General features: G+C 41.4%; 2 protein-coding genes across 2 annotated transcripts; one reads left to right on the forward strand and one right to left on the reverse strand.

Moving 5' to 3' along the window:
- Positions 1-1,648: 1,648 nt before the first annotated feature.
- Positions 1,649-10,634, forward strand: il17ra1a (interleukin 17 receptor A1a; the record flags this gene model as incomplete). Its single annotated transcript, XM_083907059.1, has 10 exons — positions 1,649-1,676; positions 2,835-2,985; positions 3,574-3,691; positions 4,436-4,562; positions 5,623-5,670; positions 5,766-5,917; positions 7,379-7,453; positions 7,543-7,612; positions 8,470-8,589; positions 9,172-10,634. 10 exons carry the CDS (start codon positions 1,649-1,651, stop codon positions 10,632-10,634), a joined length of 2,352 nt encoding a protein of 783 aa, XP_083763185.1.
- Positions 10,635-19,958: 9,324 nt separating this feature from the next.
- On the reverse strand, positions 19,959-21,149 carry tmem121b (transmembrane protein 121B; the record flags this gene model as incomplete). Its single annotated transcript, XM_083907060.1, has 1 exon — positions 19,959-21,149. The coding sequence occupies one exon, from the start codon at positions 21,147-21,149 to the stop codon at positions 19,959-19,961; it is 1,191 nt and encodes a 396-aa protein (XP_083763186.1).
- Positions 21,150-21,755: the final 606 nt, after the last annotated feature.

Below are 21,755 nucleotides of genomic sequence, written 5' to 3' on the forward strand. Positions count from 1 at the left end.
TGCAGGCTGGAGGTGCTTTAAATTAGGTGTAACGGATTAAAGTGGTAGGTCCAGGTGTCAGGAAAAAGAGATGAGAAGACACCGGCTTTTCAAAAGATGATTTTTGCCTCACAGCAAGAAGGTCACAGGTTTGCCCAAAGACATGTAGATTAGGTTAATTTGACACTCTTCATTGACCATAGGAGTGAGTGTCAGAGTGAATGGTTGTTCGTATGATGGACTGGTGACCTGTCCAGGGTGTGCCCCACCTTTCATCCTATGTCAGCTGGGATTGGCTCCAGGCCCCTGTGACCCACATGGGAAGGACAAAGTGGTAGAGAATGAGTATGAATACCCATGTATTACCAATGAAACATCTCTCATTTAGCTCTGTGGTACTAGCATACTATCAACAACTGCTAATCAACCACAACAGGGTTCATAATTTGACCTTTTGAATGGATATGGTTGATTTTTTTTGTCACTTATTATCGCCCTCAGTGAAAATGAGTTTGACATCCCTGCTTAAGAGGAACAAGAACAAATCAGCACACAGTTCACACTGTTCAGTGTCTGTAGTTATTTTGTCTTTTTGTGCCACCTGATGGTGAATGTGTCACAATACACTTGTTGAGGTGCATTCATGTGCTTCCTCCTGCCTTATTCAATAAAAAAAAAAGTCGTTAAAAAGTGTTAAAGTGTAACTGTAACTGAATGTACAAACATGTTTCTCTATGCAAATGTCATCTCTGTGATCGTGGTGAAGATCGAAGAATGCGATTAGACAACTTCGAGGCTATGTTGCCCACATGATGAGGGAGAGACATGAGTAACTGGTGCTTTTAATGTCTGTGGGAAAAATGCATTCCTATAATTCTGTGCGAGTGTGTGAGATGAGTGTAAGTCCAGTGTGTAAGAATTAGTGACATCTAATGGTGAGACTGTAGATTGCAACAAACATTGGTTCTCCACACTTTTCCCAAGCACATACAGTAACTACGGTCAACAAGTGTGGGGAGTTGTGTAGGTCCAAAGTGTGTTTAGCTTGTTTATCTGTTTGGAGAAACACGGTAGTGCTAGATGGTGCTTTGTTAAGTTAAGCATCATCCTTGCAAGTGTTATTTTACTGTTATTATGCACATACACTACAAACATAACCGTGGTAAGTTAAATTAAATTTCTGCCATTAAACACACTGGATCTTTAAAACAACATGTACATGAGTGCACTTAAATGCACCCCACTGTGGTTTGTTGTAATCATACTAACGTAGTCTCATTAGTGTAATACGTATTTATTATTATATTATTATTTATTTTATTGTATTTGTTATAAACAGCTAACATATCAGGAACAGCCAGAGCCAACAGAGCTAGTTCTACATTTTCCCAGGTGACATGAAGGCAGCATGAGGTGATTTACAGTAACAGGGGCAGGTAGGTGAATTCCCGAGGAACAGGAAGTTTATCATGAGTCTACACCAGATTAGTCAGTCAGTGGCTGCTTTTCTCTACACGTCTAACGTCTCTCTGTGAACCTTATTAATGGCGGAACTTTATCTCAGTCAGCTTTAGTGTGACAGAGACACAGCGGGGATGTTTGTCAATGGAATTCTGTTGTTGTTGCTGCTTCGGTGTGCGTCACTTTTGTCCGCGGTGACGGTTCTAACATGGCCGCCGCTCAGCTGCTCCCGACAGGTAAACCTTTTTCTTTTGTTTACATCCGCTCCGTAGTGTGCTAAGTTGTGGTGTGAATGTCGCTGCTTTTTAGACGGCCATGAGTTCATCACGGTTCTGTTTGGTCAAATTTGAGTCGTTAATTGGGGTCACAAATGCATATTTTATTATCCAATATTCGAGATATCATTGACTCATTAAATAAAAAAAAAAAAAACATGGAACACCAATTGAATTTTAAATTTCATTGCCTTATATTTTAGCGTTTATTGGCAAGAATATGAGTTTACAAATATATAATAATTCCGTCAAAAAAATTCTATATGAATTATAAATAATAATATGCCGTCTTTGCATTCTGCCTTATTTTTGTCCTGTATCTTTTTCGAAATGTGATATTGTTGAGCACTTTTAGCTGCATTTAATGTAACTATATAAAGAAACATGTTCGTATTAGCATGTTTTTACACAGTATGGACATTAAATCCAAATTAGCTTTTTAAAAAATGTTTTATTTCATTGTCTTCTGCTGTTGAAAGATTGGAAAACAGGCAGAAACATTTGTTAAAATACATTCTAATTTTCTTTGTTTTTTGTGTGTTTCTGTCGCAGGATTTGAATTGCTCTGTCAGTACTAGTAAGTATTTATCTCAAGTCTACTGTGCATGGAGATGAAATCCTTTACGTTAAGTGAGATTTGTTTTATATCTACATAAAATACATCATGAATAATGATTAATGCGCGCATGATCGGATGTGAATGGAAAAGTCAGAGGTTTTACAGCTTTAGGGACCTTTACTGTAACAAACACTCACCTTGTCAGAAGCAGTAGTCCTTATGGAGACCAAAACCTGATCATAATGAGACTAAACCTAATTTCTGAGGAACTGATTAAGTTCAGGGCGAAGATTTTTGAATTGTGGTTACCTTAAATTCAGGATTAAAATGTTAATACATCCAGTAAATGGTAAATTACTGTTAGATATTGAAAGTTCTAAGTATTGAAATGCGGAGAAGCACTTATCCACAGGACATTTCTCGGGTACAATAAGCAAAAACGTCCAGACCGGTGTTTAAGGTGAGGGATACTGCTTTGTTTAGGCTGTCCCAAATGAGTGGAATTCAATGCAGTGTCCTAGGATGAATAGCTGTGCAAACGTGTGTGTTTGTTTGTATAGGTAACTGTTTGGACATTAGCTGGCTGGATGTGAATGAATACACTCCCGGCAGTCCAGATGAGCTGCAGGTGTCAGTGGACACTTGGCAGGACGAGGCTGGACACCTGCAGCCTGTACTGGCCACCAACTGGAAGATTAAGGACGATGGTGAGTAAGTTTGGTGTGTGAAACCATGGCAACAGAATATTGATTTACAGTATTATTACAGACAGGCATTATTTTGAAAAAAAAAAAATAATAATAATAATTATTGAAATAACTTTAAGGATCAGATTGTCTAATTTCAGGTATGTATTGGCTGAAATGGAATGTGATATATAGAATGGAATATAACATTCATAACAAAGTGTCACATCCTCCTACACCTACTTTTAAAAACCCCTACTCTTTAACTTCTGTGTCCTCAGTGTGACATTTCTGAAAAAGACACTTTGCCCGTACACCACTTTTTAATATAATTAGCACTCAATCATGTATCAAATTTGTTGTTTTTAACAAGGAGCCTCATGGAGAAGGGTGTGATCTAAAGATGCAGCCAGTCGCAGGGATATTGGAACATAGTAATAACAGTTAAACTGTGCGTTACAAATTAATTGTCGGACAAAATTTAGTTGAATCTAATCTAATCCGATCATTCAGTTTTTCCTGAGACGACTGACTACTCTGTAAACTGTGAATCATCAAGGTAGAAGCTGTCAGCTGACGGGTTGTAACTTCTGCTGTGTGTCTTCTCAGGCAGCATCCGTTACCTGAAGGCCACAGAGCTTCATATCCTGGTGATGTCCACCAATCAGAACCTGTGTGTTCGCTATTCTTTCCAGGACACACTCCCAATGAGAAGTCCATCAGGGGAAAAGGTGAGTCAATATACAAATGATTTCAAATTTTACACTTCATTTCTGATCCTGTTTTGTTGTTTGTTTGTTTTTTTGGAGTAAGCATCTTATCATGTTTGGTTTAAGTAGTGACTATAAAATTTGAGTTATATGTAGGGATGGGGTTTGTTTGGATGCATCCAAAGTCCAATGAAGGTTTTCCAGAAACATTGGACTGAATGGAGATCCTGGAGTAGACCTCGAGCACACTGGAGGCCTGGGGACATTTTGAGATCACCAAGGAACGATCGTTTTACTCCATCCATCATCCATCATCTACCGCTATATCCTCCACTGGAGGGTTCGCGGGGGTGCTGTGTCTATCTCAGCTGACATAGAGCGATAGACTGGGTACACCCTGTCCATCACAGGGCCACACAACCATTCACTCACACTCTCACACCTCCAGTCAATTTAGAGTGACCAATTCACCTAATCCCCAAATCTGCATGTTTTTTTTACTGTGGGAGGAAGTCGGAGAACCCAAAGAAAACCCACGCACACACAGGGAGCACATGCAAACTCTATGCCAACCGTATGACCCACCTTTTTACCCATCTCAGATTAATAGAACAAAATGGCTGAATGGAATGTCTACTCAAATATCTATAATTAAACCAAGTTTCTTCATTAACTGCTGTGGAAAAGCACCCACAGTAAGTTGATTATAGTGAATTTCTATTATTGGTATAATCATGAATTGATTGAAAGATTTTGTGTCTTCAGTGGTCGTTCTCAGCCAACATGGTGGTGTTGGAGCCTGGTCAGACATACCTGATCTCTGTATTCAACATCCCCAAACCTGAGCTACTCCACAGCCCCTATGACGTCAGCAAGGAAGTCATTGTTCCAAGTGAGTAACAGATAAAACTGTCAGTGTGAGTAAAGCCCAATTTATACTCCTGCGTAAAGTGCTCTACGTGGGTTACGGAGATCCCTCTATGTCGCCCGAGAGCCTCTCCGTCGTTTCCGTGTCCGTCACTCTGTCAAGGGACAACTGAGATGGCAAGGACTGCGATTGGTCCTCAGCCAGTCTCTGGGTGGCATCAACGGGCATGTGGTGGGTGCCCTGATGATTAATATGAGAAGTTCATTTGCCAGCTGACATTTGGAAGCACCTGAAGTGGGATTCTTCGTCCATGTCCCTCATCGGTCCAATAAGACTGTTAAATTTGCCTGCCATCAGTCTCGGTACATTTAGTGGATATACATACCACCTTTGGACACGTCGCATTTTTGTATCAAAAGTATCTGTGTTTCAATGTTATTCAGCTGCATCAACAGTCTTCGGACGCCATTGCTCACTGTAGCCAGACGCACAACAACCTTGCGTAGCGACCCCTACTGATCGGGCGGGAAATTGCATTGCATATCCGACTATGAGGGCTCGAGGGGTCTCCGTAGATATGCAGTTGGATATAAGTATAATGTGGCCTTAAGAGCAAATGGGAATGAGGTCACAAAGTCTGTCATGGAGCCTGTTTACAACATCATACATGAAACAGAGCATTATGAAAAATATGACATTAAGTTTCAGAGGTCTGTAGCCGTAGAAGCAGCTTGGACCATGTAATGGCACGTAGAACTAGTAAAGTGTTACTCCATATTGCATTACAGTAATTAGTATGAGGCTCAAATAAGGACTGATGTAGAGTTAAGAGTGCTTTAAATGTGGGAAATAGCCTCAGCTTGAAGAATAAACCAACATATTTAGATAATTTTTTTCAATATGATGTTTTAATTGCGGTGAAAAATAATAATTAAGGGCCTAACTACATGCAGTAAGTACAAAAATACAATGTCGTTTCTAAGATCTCATAATAGTTTCAGGTGAAATGGGGATACCAGTTCACCTGTTTTCGTCTTAACTGTCAGTCGTCCAGAATTGACTTATCTTCTTCTCGTTCACTCAGATTGTCAAGATTCCACAATGCAGAAGACCCAGTTTTGCATTGAGAGAGGTGAGTTTTTGACCGTTGACAGCCTAAATTCCAGGGCGAGAGTGAGAGAACAAGAGAGTACCATTTCCAAACTTGTTGTCATTGCCATGCTGCAGGAAGTCAGTGGGAGGCCAACATCAGTCTGACTACAATCCCCGCAGTAAAGGGAAGATTTCTGGCCGTTGGCTTCACTCTTGACAGCCTGTGCGACCACTACCTGGTTATTGTCAAATGCTCCACTTTCCAACATGCGCAGCATGTACACAGGGTAAGTTCCTGTTGTCATGAGTACTGGTGCAATAGCAGTTTCCTTTTCAGTGATGTGACCTAGAACATTATGACTGAAGCTGCTCATTAGAGCATCCTGCGTTTTGTAATTTAACCTAGTTTTTACCCCAGTTCGCTTTTTTTTTCTTTTGATGAAAAAAAACAGTTTCCTGCAGCATTTCTCTGCTGATTGTAGAACAGATTGCTCATTACATTCTACAGAGTACTTGAACTGCACACTTGGAGCTCGCACATCACACATTACTACAATGCAGTCCCTGGTGTGTCAGGGTCTTTTCCCTCCAGAATAACAGGAACTTCATAGCACTGCTTCATGTCATCTCTACAGCCTTTTCCCCACTAAATTAAATTTGTAGGATTTGTAAACCCATTAAAAAAAGGTGATTAGCGTCATTCTCTTTGCCAGTGGTTGTTCTGCTCTGTGGTGTTTTTCCAAATATGTGAAATGTGACAGCACCAGTGCCAAAAGTGAAGCAAATGAAGAAGAAATTAGCGTGTTCACACAGGCCTTGTGTTCCCATGAATGCAGATTGGATTAAGAAAATTAGTACAAAAATAATAAATGATGACCTAATAATAGCCATACAAATAATCAAAACATGAAAAAGTTAAGGAAATATCAACAGAATCTCAAATACGTAGAACACAACCAAACAGTAATGAGAAGAAAATTGTCGTTTCATTTGTTGTGTGTGAATTTTTTATTTGTTTGTCTTTTTGGTTGCAGCAATCGTTTCATTAATTGTCGAGTAATATTGAGCACTAAATGAATTGTCCACTATTTTGAAGGGATAGTTTGGTGTTTTTTTTAGGTGTTGTAGGTACGTACATACATTTTATTTAGATTTGTATGCACGTTGACTTCTGAAGAAGACGGACACACTCGGACAAAACACTCGCCAATATCTACACCAACTTAAGTTTACACTACTGTAAGATTGTATTTGCCACACTGAAGTTTTGGGTTGCTTTGTAAATTGCTCACTCTCCCTCACCAAATTCCACAGAAAATGTGTGTTTTTAGCACATGTGAACAGAGGAGTTGCTGCTCTTCTACTGCCTCATTTGTTAAGTTTATGTTGGTTGGGTAAATCTACTGACAAACAACCACAGAGTCACAAAATAACACATACTGATGCAGGCAACAGTGGATCGACAACTCATTTGTGCTCTCGTGTAAAATCACAGATTTTCTCTATGGGGTTTGGTGCAGGGGAGTGAGCAGTTTACAAAGCAACAGAAACTTCAGCAAGATGAAGTGGCCGTGCCTCATGCAACCTCACTGCAAGAAGCCTGTGTCAAAAGCAATAACATATTGTTAGTTACAGCCCTACTCATTTGTATTTTCAGTGTGATCATTGTGTGTATTTGGGGTGCATGTTAAGTCAAAATAATACAGATGTGTTCTTACTTACATTCACTTCGCTTTCTTCTCTCCAAGGACAATCACACGACTCTGAATGTGACATTCAGCCTCGATAAATGGCCGAGATCCTGCTGCCAGTTTGCCGCTGAGGTAATTCTTTTCTGCCAAGTAGAGATATTTTTTTCACAATCTCCATCATATCCAACCTTTATGTTAACGCAACGTCTTCTCCACTGCAGATCAAACCTTTTTTCCCACAGTGTGGCCAGGACTGTGTCCGAAAACAACGAACTCTGGATATTTGTCATGGTATGTCGGCAATACAACATAGCTCAACATTCAACCTCCAAACTGGAAATGTCTTAAAACCATAAGCTGACAGCTGCAACAGGCTTTCAATTGTAGTTTCCAGTAAGAGGGAAAGAGAAGAGGAAATATCTCTTCCATGTTTACTCACATTCTTACACCTCCACCACCTGTTTTCAAAGAGGAAGTGCGCGAGGGGTAAAATGAGACAATAGATGATTGAACAACAACCAGGAAAGATCAGTGTGGCAGTGGGGCTTGGTTAGAGCGACGGCTGCTGGAGGGAAGGGAGGAGTGGCTCAGCCGGTGATCAGACAGCTGGACAGAACCAGGTTACAAATGTGCTTATATAGCTTACTGATTACCTGATTCTGTCCAGCTGTCTGATCACCGGCTGAGCCACTCCTCCCTTCCCTCCAGCAGCCGTCGCTCTAACCAAGCCCCACTGCCACAATCAGATAACTGATTATCAAGAATTATAAGTGCTGGGGGGAAAACCCAACATACTGGTTTGTACACAGAGTGGCAGTGACGTTTTCTCCACTCACAGTTACGAAAAGACATTATTTAAATTGCTTGAGCCTGGAGCTAGGCCGATTCAGAGGGTAAAGAGTGGAAAACAAAAAAAGCATACTTGATTATTTTAAGAGTGAAGGAACTACACATCCCATAATCCCATGATTTATTATTTAACCTGTAAGTCCCTTGAGATAGTTGATTGATTGATGATGGAGACATGGCCAAGATAACTCACTAATAAAAAAAACATACAGAATATAAAACAACTAAACTGTGCAACACTAATCCTAGGATGCAGTGATCGAAATATTTGGATTGTCAACATGATTTTCTGTTTGCAGCACCAACGGAAAAACCTGACCCACCTCTCACAAATGTTCTCCTTTACACATTCGTCATCCTGGGAGTGGTACTGATCTTCACAGTGGCAGTAAATATGTGCATCTTCTGCAGGAACCAAGGTTAGTCTGAAAAACGCATTCACACACCTGCTACAACACCACACTACCCTGCGCCGCTAGTCCCGCCCCTTCGACGGTGAATTTATCCTGATTGGCTTGTGAGTTCGATAACAACTAATGGCAACACAGAAATGAAATGAATGGCTGCTTATTTCTATCTCCTTTTCTCTCAGAATGCTGATATTTATAAAATGTAATGAACCTAAAGACCTAAATATACTGTATATATATGTATTTATCTTTTAACTGTAAATAGTCTAATTTATTAAACTGTGCACAGTATACTGTATGTACATTTTTAGTACATAATATGTACTATAAATGTAAATGTAAATATTAACAATATTATTGTAAAGATTTTTTAATTATAAACCTTTTTTTATCATGAGCTATTAATACATTTGATTGTATTTTGTTTTGGATACATTTTATGCACTGCATCCTAAATGATTTTACACAGGGCTACACCGTATACTGAGACATTAAACAGCATTGCCATAGTGCAACTTAACTGCATTGAACTGTACTGATTGACTTCTAACCTCAAGGTTCCTACTGCTGATGCCCTCCTTGCATTTTCAGGCAAACCGGGTGCTCCTGTAGAACCAAAACCACCACCACAAGTGCAGCAACCTCCAACCCCCAAAGTGTTGGTCATCTACTCCCATGACCACTACCTCTACAGGGACATTGTGCTAAAGCTCTGTGCCTTCCTCCAGGTCAAGTGTGGCGCCAAAGTGCTTGTAGATTTGCTGGACTCCACCATGGTCGGCATGATGGGTCGCCTACGCTGGCTCGAGTGGCAGCGGCAACAGCTGAAAAATCCCTCCGACAAAATTCTGGTGCTGTGTTCGCGTGGAGTCCAGGCAAAATGGAGGGCCTTGTGTGGTCAAGGTCAGGTGAAACTGAGGGAGGACCTCCTGTCCCCCACAGACGATATGCTCACCCCCTTCCTCCACCTTTTCCTGCCAGACATGCACCAGGCAGGCATGCTGGGCAAGTACATGGTGGCTTACTTCGATGACATCAGCAACGATCAAGACATACCATCGGTTTTTGACGTCGCTGTCAAATACAAGCTGATGAAGCATTTCGAGGAGCTGTACTTCCGCCTCCTGGACACTGAGAAGTATCAGCCAGACCACGTCAAACATGTTGAGGGCATCGGCGGCGAGGAGTATTTCAACTGTCCCTCGGGGAGAGCCCTGAAAGACGCCATCGAAACTTTCCAGGCCTACCAGCTGGAAAATTGTGACTGGTTTGAGAAGGAGTGTGTGGGTTGTGAGGAGGAGGTCCTGGCTGAGGCTGACAGGCTCATTGATCCACTTCCGATCGCTCCAGTTCTTCAGTGTGTTCCTCTGATCAGAAATGGTCCTCCCATCTACGTGCAGGAGGTAGAAATCTCTGAAAATGACACCAGCATTCACGTCATCACACCTGAACTGAATCCTCAGCACTCGCGGTTATCAATGGCAGAGATTACACCAGTCGTGAACCCTGGATACAGACTGCAGTATCCATCAAACCTCGCTGAAGTGAGATCGGATCACATGTTTCCTCACAGTCCTGAATCAGTCTACATGGTCCAGTCTGTGGTGACCTGTCCTCCTTCACAAAGACCATACTGGCTTTCTGTGGAGGAAGGTTCACTGGGTCAGATTCCCAATGAAGATGACGAAGATGTTTCACTGTTGCCCTCAAGTGAAGTTTCTGCTCATTTGTACCCAAGCAGGTCAGCCCTACAGGACTCATTTGGCTCAAACCCTCCAGAATCCTCATTTACAAACATGCAGGCAGAATATTTGCCTCCATCCGAGTCCTCCATCAGCTGCTCTGTGCCTGTAGAGGCTGAGGAAGAGGAGGTTCTGGGTCCCAGTGGAAAGGGTCCAAACAGTGGATCAGATCAAGGCTACATCTCTAAAATGTCCTCCCAGCATGAACCCACCATCAAAGAGAATCCACTGGTGGTTCTGGCCAGGCTGCAGGAGGCGCTGTTTCAGCAAACTCTCATAGACTCTGACTTATTAAATAATGAAGGAAACTGATGGTCATAGACCAAAATCTGATCACAGCAATATGGACCAAAACTTCCCGGTAATTGAGAAGTCAAAAGAGGGAAAATAAACTCCAGACAATGGGATTTGAACATTGCTAGTTTGTATTATTTCCAGTAAATTGTGTGTGTTCAATTTGTTGAACAAAAAAGGAAGGATTTACATGTTGACTTTTTATTGTGGATGTTGCACATGGATTTTGAAGGAAAATTAATTGTGATGATTAAATGTCTTATTTTGGGGGAGATTGGGGGCTGTTTCAACTCCCCCTACTGTCTGTTAGTGGAAAACCAGCCTAGGAATTGGTTCACGGCACCACGCACACCTTAGCCGGATACGGGTTATCAGATTAAGGCATCGTTAGCGTCATTTCAGGGGTTCATCATGGTAGAGCCGGCAAAAAAGAAAGTCATTGTTGAAGGAAGCAAGGAAGAGGAAATGAAAAACACAGAAACATGCAAAATGGATGCCGAAGGGCTGATATGGCACATTTTTTCTCAACTTACCAGGTCATTCAACTTCCTGACACACTTTCTTCAAATGTGCCAACAAATTCTAGAATGTTCTTGAGGCTTTATCTTTGCCCAGTCGTGCTCACAATAATTTTGCAACCATTTTGTCCATTTCTGGTAGAACATGGTTCATTTGGCTTTCACAACAGACTCTCACAAATGTTTTGGTCAAGCTTTAATATTTCAAGTCAAACAATTGAAGTCAGTGATGCAGATTCGTTTCATTTGCGTTACCCCAAAAGTGTCATTTTCGTCACTTGGCACAAAATCCACGCCTATTTTTTTGTCTTTGCACTAACATTGTTTGAGATCAAAATATCCATGTCATGTTTGGTTTAAATGCACTATTACTATTATTAGTATTTAAATTTTTCTGATTTGAAGGAAATATTATGAGACTATATACATTTATTTGGGAAATGTTCCACCGAACAATAAATGTATCACAAGTAACATTTTGTATTTTTTCTTAAAATCGTAAACGGCACTTATTTGTGTTTCTGGGTTCATTGCTTTCCTCTGTTGTTGATGTTTAACGCAACATAAATAAACGCTTTTGTTCGAGGTCTTTGCTCAAATTTATTTCAGATTTCAACCACATCGTACTCTTGATATACATCGACAGTACACAAATAGGATTATATCAGTACAGATATACACCACACAACTTTATAGTACAGGTAGAGTCCTATGTGTAAACAATAGCAAAGGCCAAAGTGTTTTAAGATGTGGACATTCAAATTTTAAATGTACACAAAACATGGTTAAGAAAAAAAAAAGAGGCAACATTTGATTGTTAGCTCTTTTAAATAGCCATGTTCATGAACGCCTTTGGTAGCTTCAGTGAAACTGTGCTTCTTCATGCAGCATAAAGGCTCACTGTCGTGACGGTTGAATGATTAAACCACAAACATGTGGCCACTGTCATTAGTGAGGTGACGTTTCTGTGCAAATCAAATATATATACGTATATAGATATATTTTTAAGATTGCCTTTCCAACAGCGTACAATGCATTTGCAAAGGATTTCTGGCACAAGGAAGTGATATAAAACATTATAGAATATATTCATCATTTTTAAAACTTTGGCAAACATACAGTACATGATAAGCAACAAACAAAACAGCAGTTCCGCTCTTGTGGAATGGTTTGTACAACATCAGAGGTTAGACCAGGGATCTCTTCACAACAGCACCCCCTGGTGTTTACAACAATACATTTACTGATCCAAGATTTTGGTTTAGTGGCGGTTCAGACTTTGAACTTTGTCTGAACAAGGAAAGAAAACACTTTAGAGCGTTTGACCCTTTGGTTGGTCTACATAACCAGCAAAAATACAAATGCAACCGAACGTAACTGTGCACATGTGACTCTTGTAACTTTTCCTGTCACTTTCTAAGTCAAATAAGTGAGTCTTGAAGGAACAACTCTGGAAAACTGACAGCAAGTGAGCGGATAAATTATTATTATTATTATTATTATTATTATTATTAGCATTATCCATTCTCCCTCTGCACCAACCGCCTGAAAGTGTTCATAACACAATTACCCAAGTGTTCAATTCTGAAAAAGGCTATAAGGGTAATTGTCATTATCATCTGATGTAAAAAATAAAAAATAAAAAAGCATGATTTTTATGTCATTTACTGAATTTCCATAATTGAAATAAATGTACATATCAGGTGAAAACATACATGACATCATGTATATGCTCCTATACTGTATCTTCATAGGAGCATGTTACTAATATATATCTATATATATACCACAAAATGAATGTGCCTTACAGGAAAAGGTAATATATGCACATGCACACATTTTACTACTTTAATAATATGGTATTATCATATCATATTATATAGGAAAAACATCAAACTGCATTTATATACAGCACATTTCAGTACAAATAAATGCAATGTGCTTTATATAGTGATAATACATGTGTGCATGTGTGTGTGTTTTTAACTCATATGTGCATTTATTAAAGGAAATTCGACATATGTGGACATACGTTTGCATATGGTTTTGTGCAACAATAAAAAACGGCTTATCTCTTTACTGTCGCTTTAACCATATTATACATTTTTAAGCTTGTTTTATAACGTATGTAATGTTTTTCATCGACTCTTTCTTGAAACTGTTCAGGTGGGCGGTACGTGAGACTCTCTGGCGCCTGGTCTGCGTTCTACGTCGCTCACAAGGCACAAAACACATGAACCTCTGACCTGCAATCACTGTGATTAAATACAACTCATACGTAATAGGCACTAAAACCTCTCACATTTCTCATATTGCACATTTTCTTGACTCTTCAGTCACATACGCAGCTTTTCTATTCATGGAAAAATGTGTCCACTGTTACTGTTCAATCAAAGCCATGAGCTTTCACTCTAGTCTCTACTGTGGTACATAATACAAAGAGCCATTAACAAGGAGTTTGGCTCAATAGTTCTTTATATCACTATTTATATACACTCCGAAAAAAAAAGATGCATTTTCAACACAACTTGTTGGATTCACCGTGTCATTTACTGTCGATCCTGTTAAGTTTGGAGGAAATGAAAATTAACCTTAACCACGGCACTGAACACCTCTTAGCATGTTCTCCCACTAAATCCGCACATACATTGTATGATTTAGCCAGTTTTTAACCCACATTTTAAGGCAACTCTCACACCTACAGCATTTGGTGCGCACCAAACGTGTTTGGTCCCTTGGTTAGGTTCGTTTGCGTAGGTGTGAATGTAATCTCGGTACTTTGGTGCGAACCAAATCAACCGAGAAATGGGGTGGTCTCGGACCTTTATCTGCTCTACTTTGGTACGGTTCCTCTGGTGTGAAAGCAACCAAACCAAATGGGACGAAACCGTCTAGTTTAATGCGTTATGGGTATGAGATGAGATACGGGATTACCCCGAATTTCCACTGGGCGAGTCAGCGGCGCGGGACGTCAGTGAGCCAGCCGTATTCACTCAAGAAGCCGCGGCACACCCGGTGGAAATGCTCACATTGATCGATCACAGCGATCAACTCCGGCGCAACGGCGGTGGTGACGCTACCGGCGGAAATTGGGGGTTAGTCCGGTTCTGGTGCCGATGGTCTTCACGGTCTATTTTGGTTCGTTTAAAGCTCCACATGTGTGAAAGCACGTCTGTTTGCTATTTGTGACATTTTTCTGACTGGTGCGGACCAAAGCAATCGAACTATAGGTGTGAAAGCGCTCCCTAAAAGTCTTGCCGAATTTAAGCTTTGCTGAGCACTGCAAAAAAATCGGGAGCGGGGACCGATCGGCTGCTCCCGAAGGGCCATCGGACAAATTTCGGACGCGTGATTCCCAAACGTACTTTGGCGACACAACGTTGGATAGAAAATCTACAGTCCAGGATGAAAATATGGATGGCTTGACCGCATCAAGATAACAGCAGTAAAAGTAGTAGTTTGCTTCCGTTTGCATGAAAATAGCCGAAGGCAGCACTGTTAGCTTTGCTTGGAAGCTTACAAACAACTCTTCGCAGATTTGTACAGGGAGAGTTTATACTAAACACCAGTATTATATCTATTATTGTACAGTGTATGTTCAGTGTATGTTAGTGCCTTCCAAAAGCACCAAGGCCTTTGAGATCTGACAGTATCCAATGCTGCGTTTGGAATTATATTCAGGTTTAGGTTGGATTCGGTGACATTGGCTAGCCTATGGTACTTAAAGTGTTTCCACTGAGCGGAACAGTTCAGTACAGTGCTTATTTTGTTGTGTTTCCTTTAGGAATAGTACCAAAATAACCATCCCCAACCATTCCATTTTTTGGGTCCCTTGGGTATACCAGAGTACGCCACAGTCAGCTGATCGGGTCACTCCCATGGCCGGTGTTACGTCAACGTCTTGTTGAGACAAACAGCCACAAGTGAGGAGGACAAAGCTGCTGGATGTCCGCCATTGTTGTCGGTCGCGTTCTATGTCATCGTTGGTTGTCAACGCCAACGCCAAGCTACAACGCCAAGTACTGTTCTCAGTGGAAACGCAAGCCTGACCCGAAGGGCTTTACCATTCCAGAGCATACCAAACTGAGCCGTACCATGACGAAAAACACAGCATTTATCACTTAAACTGATAGCTCTTCTGTCTGTTATAGCTCTACGAGCTCACTTGTTTTTGTGGTTTGCAGAAATGTACAATGGCAACATATGGTCCTGGAGACTGGGTTGGCTTTTTTTTTTAAACTTTTACCTTGAACACTTAGATCTCAGTAACTGAAGGAATGACGGCATTTAAAATATCAGGTGATAGAAATCAAGCACCCAGTGAGATTTAGGACTCCTGACCCTGAAACTAGTAATAGAAGTAGTAGAACAGTAGCCGGGCTGGCAAATACCAGCAGGAACTCTGTTGAAAAAACCTGTTAGTCATGGCACCACTGAATCATTATGTACAGCGTTTTCACTTGAACACATACAACTGTCTACTCTAAGGACCCAGACGACACTGTCATTAACGGGTAAAACACCGAAGTACATGAGTGGAGTACTCAAAGTATTCTTGGAATTGCACTTGACGTTTTTGCAACATTCATTTTACAACTCACTATATTCAGATGTACATGGAGTCCTCCCTGTTATCAGCTGTGGCAGGCGTTAAGCCCAATTTATACTCCTGCGTAAGTGCTCTGCGTAGGCTACGTAGAGTCCTCTGCGTCGACGCAGAACCTGTCGAAGAGCCTCTGCGTCGTCTCCGGGTGCACGGAATATTTTTTAAGTGTCCGTCACTCCGTCAAGGGACAACGGAGACAGCAAGAGCTGCGATTGGTCCTCAGGACAGGCCGAGCGAAGCTGCTCTGTGCCGGCTCTCAGTGAGCAGCGAGCGTCCAAAAGAGGGCGGAGCTGAAGACCGCCGACTTCGTCGCTGCCGAACTATAAATACGTCATATCTTAACACACACAGCACATGTTTAGACTTTAAATGGCCAATTTTATCGCCTCAAATTATCTTAAAACTGCGTTCCGGGACACAGAAAAGTGAGAAACGGCCGCTGTTTCAACAACAACAGTCTTTCTCCCTCGGACGCCATTGCTCACTGTAGCCAAAAGCACAACAACCTTGCGCAGCGACCCCTACTGATCGGGCGGGAAATTGCAGCGCCTATCCGTCACCACGACGCAAAGGCTCGAGTGGTCTACGTGGTGACGCAGACGAATAACGCATTACGCAGTCGGAGAAGTATAATGTGGCCTTTAGTGTTTTTGACTGTAGCACCTGAAGACTGGTCTGGGAAATGAAATGAGGCAAAGGTGGAAACGAAAATAAAATCGGAAAAACCCATTATTTGACCTTGATACATGACTCTCCGATGATTCATTCGGCTCGAGAAAAGAATTTTCTTGCTAATAAAATGATGCTAACACCTCGTTTCAACCTATTTTGTTGTTTTTTTATATGGTGTCTGTAATTTTCAGACTCTGCCCCCTTGTGTTCAAAGCACAAAAAAGCATGTCTATACAGGTATCATGTCGAAGGACCTCTGCAGGACCTTTATTTTGAAGGGTTACTGCCTAGTTTTGTGGAAGATCACATTTGTCTCATATTGCTATGAGATTAGTGATTAACGCACATTAAGCTGATAATATTATCAAGACATCTTTTGATATTTATACTATACACATACAGAAAGTTCAATGTAACAAAATGACATTAGTTAAGAGCACAATTTGTTAGATTGACTGAAAATGGTGGGATTATTTGGCAGGAAATTGGCCCAAGATGTAAACGAGGCAATGGCTTTGTAAAAGTTAATGTTGTTAAGTGTTTATCAGTTAAAACGACGAAGTTCTCAAGTATCTTGTTTTGTACACAAACCAAAATCATTCAATTTTTGCTGAAATATTCACATTTAGGAAGCTGAAAAATCGGGAATACTCCTTACTAAACACTTCAAATCGATTATCAAAATAGATGCCAATTAATTTAGTGATCGATTAATAATTGATTAGTTTGAGTTATTGCAGCCTTACTTTGTAGCGATCTGATTAATTGCAGAGTTGTCGCGCATGAACGTTAACAACAGAGCTGAGAGTGTGTGTAAGATGCTGCTTTTCCTACAAATCTGAAAAGAAAGATGCTTTTTTTGAGGATTTGGTCAAGATAAACAGCTCCTGGAGTGCTTTTGCACAAGTTTAAAGCAGTAACTGAAAGGCAGAGCTGGACGATTAAAGATTTAAGATGGAGGTGCTCGGCGTTTTTCTAACTTTGTCTTAAAACAGTGGAGGTGGATGTGATTGAAACTGCTCTGTGGATTTAAAGGTACGAGTTTCCTGGAACAACGATTTGTACAAACGAGAGTCTGAATGAATGCAGTAAAAGTGAAGTAAAATAAACACCTAAATGTGCATTTACTACAGTGCTTTTAGCAGGTTAAACTACCACAATGTGCAAAAATATCAACTCACCATTACAGGTACAGGTGCAAAAAGTAGGCCACCCCTTCGCTTTGTTGCTTTCACAGTTTCAAATATAGATTTATTATATTTTATATTCATTATCCTGTATCCTGTGTCCGTTTAGATTTACTTTTTTGCCTTTTATTGCTTTGTCAGCCCAGAAAAGAATCCTTATATTCATGTCTGGACTCTGAAGGTCAGTCCAGGGCTGTTTGTGATTAATCAGCTGATTGCACTGCATCAGCAGCAGTGTTCTTGAAGGGTGAACAAAAAAAAAAAAAATCCCAATCAGATGCTGCACAGAAGAAATGATTCTGTTTTTCTTAATCACAAAGGTAATTCATTTCCTTGAGATCACATTAAATACTTATATATAATATAAAAACCCATAAGTTTCTTAATAATAGATAAAGATCATGGCGTCCTTGCTGAAACAACAAATCGACTGGTGGCCCTAATGCGTTTGCACAGTCCTGAGGTTTAATCTCAGCCTATTATGGTTCGTTTCTATTTTTGCACACAGTGTGATTCATTCCTAGTGGGAGAAAGTTGCCGTCTAAATACCTCACGTTTGGGTTTGTTTGCCGTCTGTGTTTTCGGGTCATCGCTCATCCAAATGAAGCCAACGTCTGGAAGCAGACGTTTGTAAACTGAACCAGATCAGGATTATTGTTGACTTTTCCAGGAGACAGTGCATCCTCAGCTTGACTGCTGAGTTAGTTAATATGAAAAACAGATAAATATCCACTACAGATAAATGGAGATGTATTTAAAGTCCATCCTTTTCTGGAAAGTTTAACCTTTTCGATCTTAAATTATTTTTGCACAGATCACACATCTTTTCCATAAAATGCACTGATACCTACGGTGGCCCTGAGGTGCAAAACACAAACACAAATCACAAAACACAAAAATATTAACTCAAAACGCAAACACAAAAGCAGAGATTTGAGTTAATGTTTTCATGTTTTCTGCTTTTGTGTTTTTGATTTGTGTTGTGTTTTGTGATTTGTGTGTTTTGCGATTGTGTTTGCGTTTTTGATTTGTGTTGTGTGATTTGATTTGTGTTGTGTTTTATGATTTGTGTTTGTGTTTTTAATTTGTGTTGTGTTTTGTGATTTGTGTTTTTGATTTGTGTTGTGTTTTGTGATTTGTGTTTTTGATTTGTGCGTTTTTTGATATGTGTTGTGTTTTGTGATTTGCGTTTGGGTTTTTTGATTTGCGTTTGTGATTTGTGTTTTTGATTTGTGTTGTGTTTCGTGATTTGTGTGTTTTGCGATTGTGTTTGCGTTTTTGATTTGTGTTGTGTGATTTGATTTGTGTTGTGTTTTATGATTTGTGTTTGTGTTTTTGATTTGTGTTGTGTTTTGTGATTTGTGTGTTTTGCGATTGTGTTTGCATTTTTGATTTGTGTTGTGTGATTTGATTTGTGTTTTATGATTTGTGTTTGTGTTTTTGATTTGTGTTGTGTTTTGTGATTTGTGTTTTTGATTTGTGTTGTGTTTTGTGATTTGTGTTTGTGTTTTTGATTTGTGTTGTGTTTTGTGATTTGTGTTTTTGATTTGTGTTGTGTTTTGTGTTTTGTGATTTGTGTTTTTGATTTGTGCGTTTTTTGATTTGTGTTGTGTTTTGTGATTTGCGTTTGGGTTTTTTGATTTGCGTTTGTGATTTGTGTTTTTGATTTGTGTTGTGTTTTGTGGTTTGTGTCTTGCACCTCAGGGCCACCGTAGATACCTCACTGTTTCCCGTCATCAGTCGTCCAAAATAAGCCTAATTTGGATTTTTCCCAATGCCAAATTGTCAGGGAACACCACTTCACCTGGGCGCACAGTTGTTCCTGTAAGTACTTTATGATCATGTAAGATGGGGAACATGGGCGCACACTTCCATTTTTTACCCATGGGGCTTTTTAGGAGGTCAATCCAACACTTGGATCGGAAGAACAAAAGAAAAGAATCACTTACAATAACAGATAAATGGGGATATGTTTTAAATTAATCCCTTGCTTGGAAAGTTTTACCTTTAAGATCTTAGGTTACTTTTCACAGTGTGGATCATTTCCACACGTGGGTTTGCTGCTGTCCAAATGAAGCCATTGTCTGAACCTCATCTGGATTCATTCCAATCTCCAAATGTCAGAAAAACAGCACCACTATAGCAGGAAGCACCCTTTTTCCTGGAGTAATTTATATCCTAGTCCGTTTAGCAGGTTAATCCAAGGCTGGAGGTTTGGAAGCAAAACATATCCACTCACCACCTGGGGATTTAGTTTAAATTCAGTTTGGAAAGTGTCCAAATGAAGCCGAGCAGGGGTTAAACATTGAGCCTAATCTGGATTATTTTCCAACTGTCAGGACGCACCAGGAGGATGCTCCTAGGACTGGGTGACGGCCAGGGTGTTGACGTATCCGTGCGGACACATGTCGTTCTCGGACACGCAGTGGGAGAACTGGGCCGGGTTTCCGCCTCCGGTCAGCCGCCGCACCCCGCGCACGGCCGCGCACTGCTCCAGCAGCTCCAGCAGCGTGCACGCGAGGAAGAAGACGTTCTTGAACATGAACACGGACACCGGCATCTTGTAGACGTACACCTGGAAGCACCTGACCACCAGCAGCGGCGCGTTGACCAGCAGGCCCGTGGAGAAGCGCGCCCACAGCCAGCGGCAGCGCAGCTCGGACACGGTCAGCTCGTAGAGCCAGATGACCGGCACGGCGAGCGCCACGAAGTACGCGGAGATGACGGTGTACTTCAGGTACAGCGTGGGGATCTCGTTCCTCAGCAGCATCTCCAGCAGCGTGAAGCTGTCCAGCAGGTCCAGGCAGGTGCTGGTGAAGCAGCTGCGGGAGTGGTGCCGCGTCGCGCCGTTCGCGTCCTCGATGATGGAGTTGATGAGGCAGAAGAGCAGCGGCGCGGAGAGCAGCACCACGATCTTGAAGCCGGTGGCGCCGCACGGCACTTTGAGCGCCACCAGGTCCAGGATGGACGTCTCCAGGACGAGCACCACCTTCGGGGTGCAGGCGATGACGTAGATGAGCCAGGCCAGGTAGGCGTAGGTGAACTCGCCCAGGTTGCAGCCGAAGATGGAGCTCTTCTGGTGGAAGCCGCAGGCCCGCTCCCTCTTGCTCCGCGCGTTCTTCATGAAGAAAATCCCCCAGCCGGAGATCACCACCAGGTCCGTGGCGATCCACGAGCACCAGTACAGGTCTGTGAAGATGATGAGGTAGAAGTCCAGGACGCCGCCCTGGAAGACCAGCAGCAGGAAGCAGAGCGCTTTGTACATCAGGCTCCTCTTGGATCTGTGCGCCAGCAGCGGCGCGCTCTGCATGAACTCCCCCGATGTCATGATGCAGGAGGAGGAGACCAGAGGCTGGATGCTGCTGCTGCCGCCGCCGCCGCTCTCCTCCGGGTTGTTGATGCTGCAGCCGCTGGTTGTCTGAGTGTCCCGCCTCCGGCTCAGCTGGCCGGATTCGGGGGACGATGAGGCGGGGGAGTCAGCGGGGCAGCGGCGGGTTTCGTACTGGAGATAGTCGGCCTTCGGATTGTCGCTGGCATCTGCAGAGATCATTGTATTTGAGCGGTCGCCTCCCTTTTTCTCCTCTTTGCTTCAATCCAGAGGCTTTAAAAGGAGGAGACATGCGCAAAGACAGGCGCGGACTCTGTCTGCTGGAACGGACTCAAGACGCCCTGTTTAAAGACCACACACCTCATTCAATAACAACAACAACAACAACAACAATAACAATAAATTATAATTTCCTGAAGGTGCTGTAATGGGTTGGTAAAAAAAAATGTCAATAAAGTAACAAAACACAGATTGACCCCACAGAAGGATATAGATTAATGAAAGATGCAGGGGTTATTGAAAAATGCAGAGATTAATGAAGGATACAGAGATTAGTGAACAATACAGAGATTAAGGAAACATACATAGATTAATGGAGGATAATGAAAGATACAAATATTTGTGAACAATACAGAGATTAAAGGACACAGAGATTAATAAAAACATAGAGAGGATACAGAGGTTAACGAAGGACACATACATTAAGATACAGAGATGAATAACATATACAAGTCTTAATGAAGGATACAGAGATTATTGAAAGATACAGTTTGATGAAAAATGAAGAGATTAATGAAATATACAGAACTGCCCGTTTACTTAAATTAA

The sequence above is a fragment of the Microchirus variegatus genome, assembly GCF_963457635.1.
Source record: "Microchirus variegatus genome assembly, chromosome: 20".
Classification (NCBI taxonomy): domain Eukaryota; kingdom Metazoa; phylum Chordata; class Actinopteri; order Pleuronectiformes; family Soleidae; genus Microchirus; species Microchirus variegatus.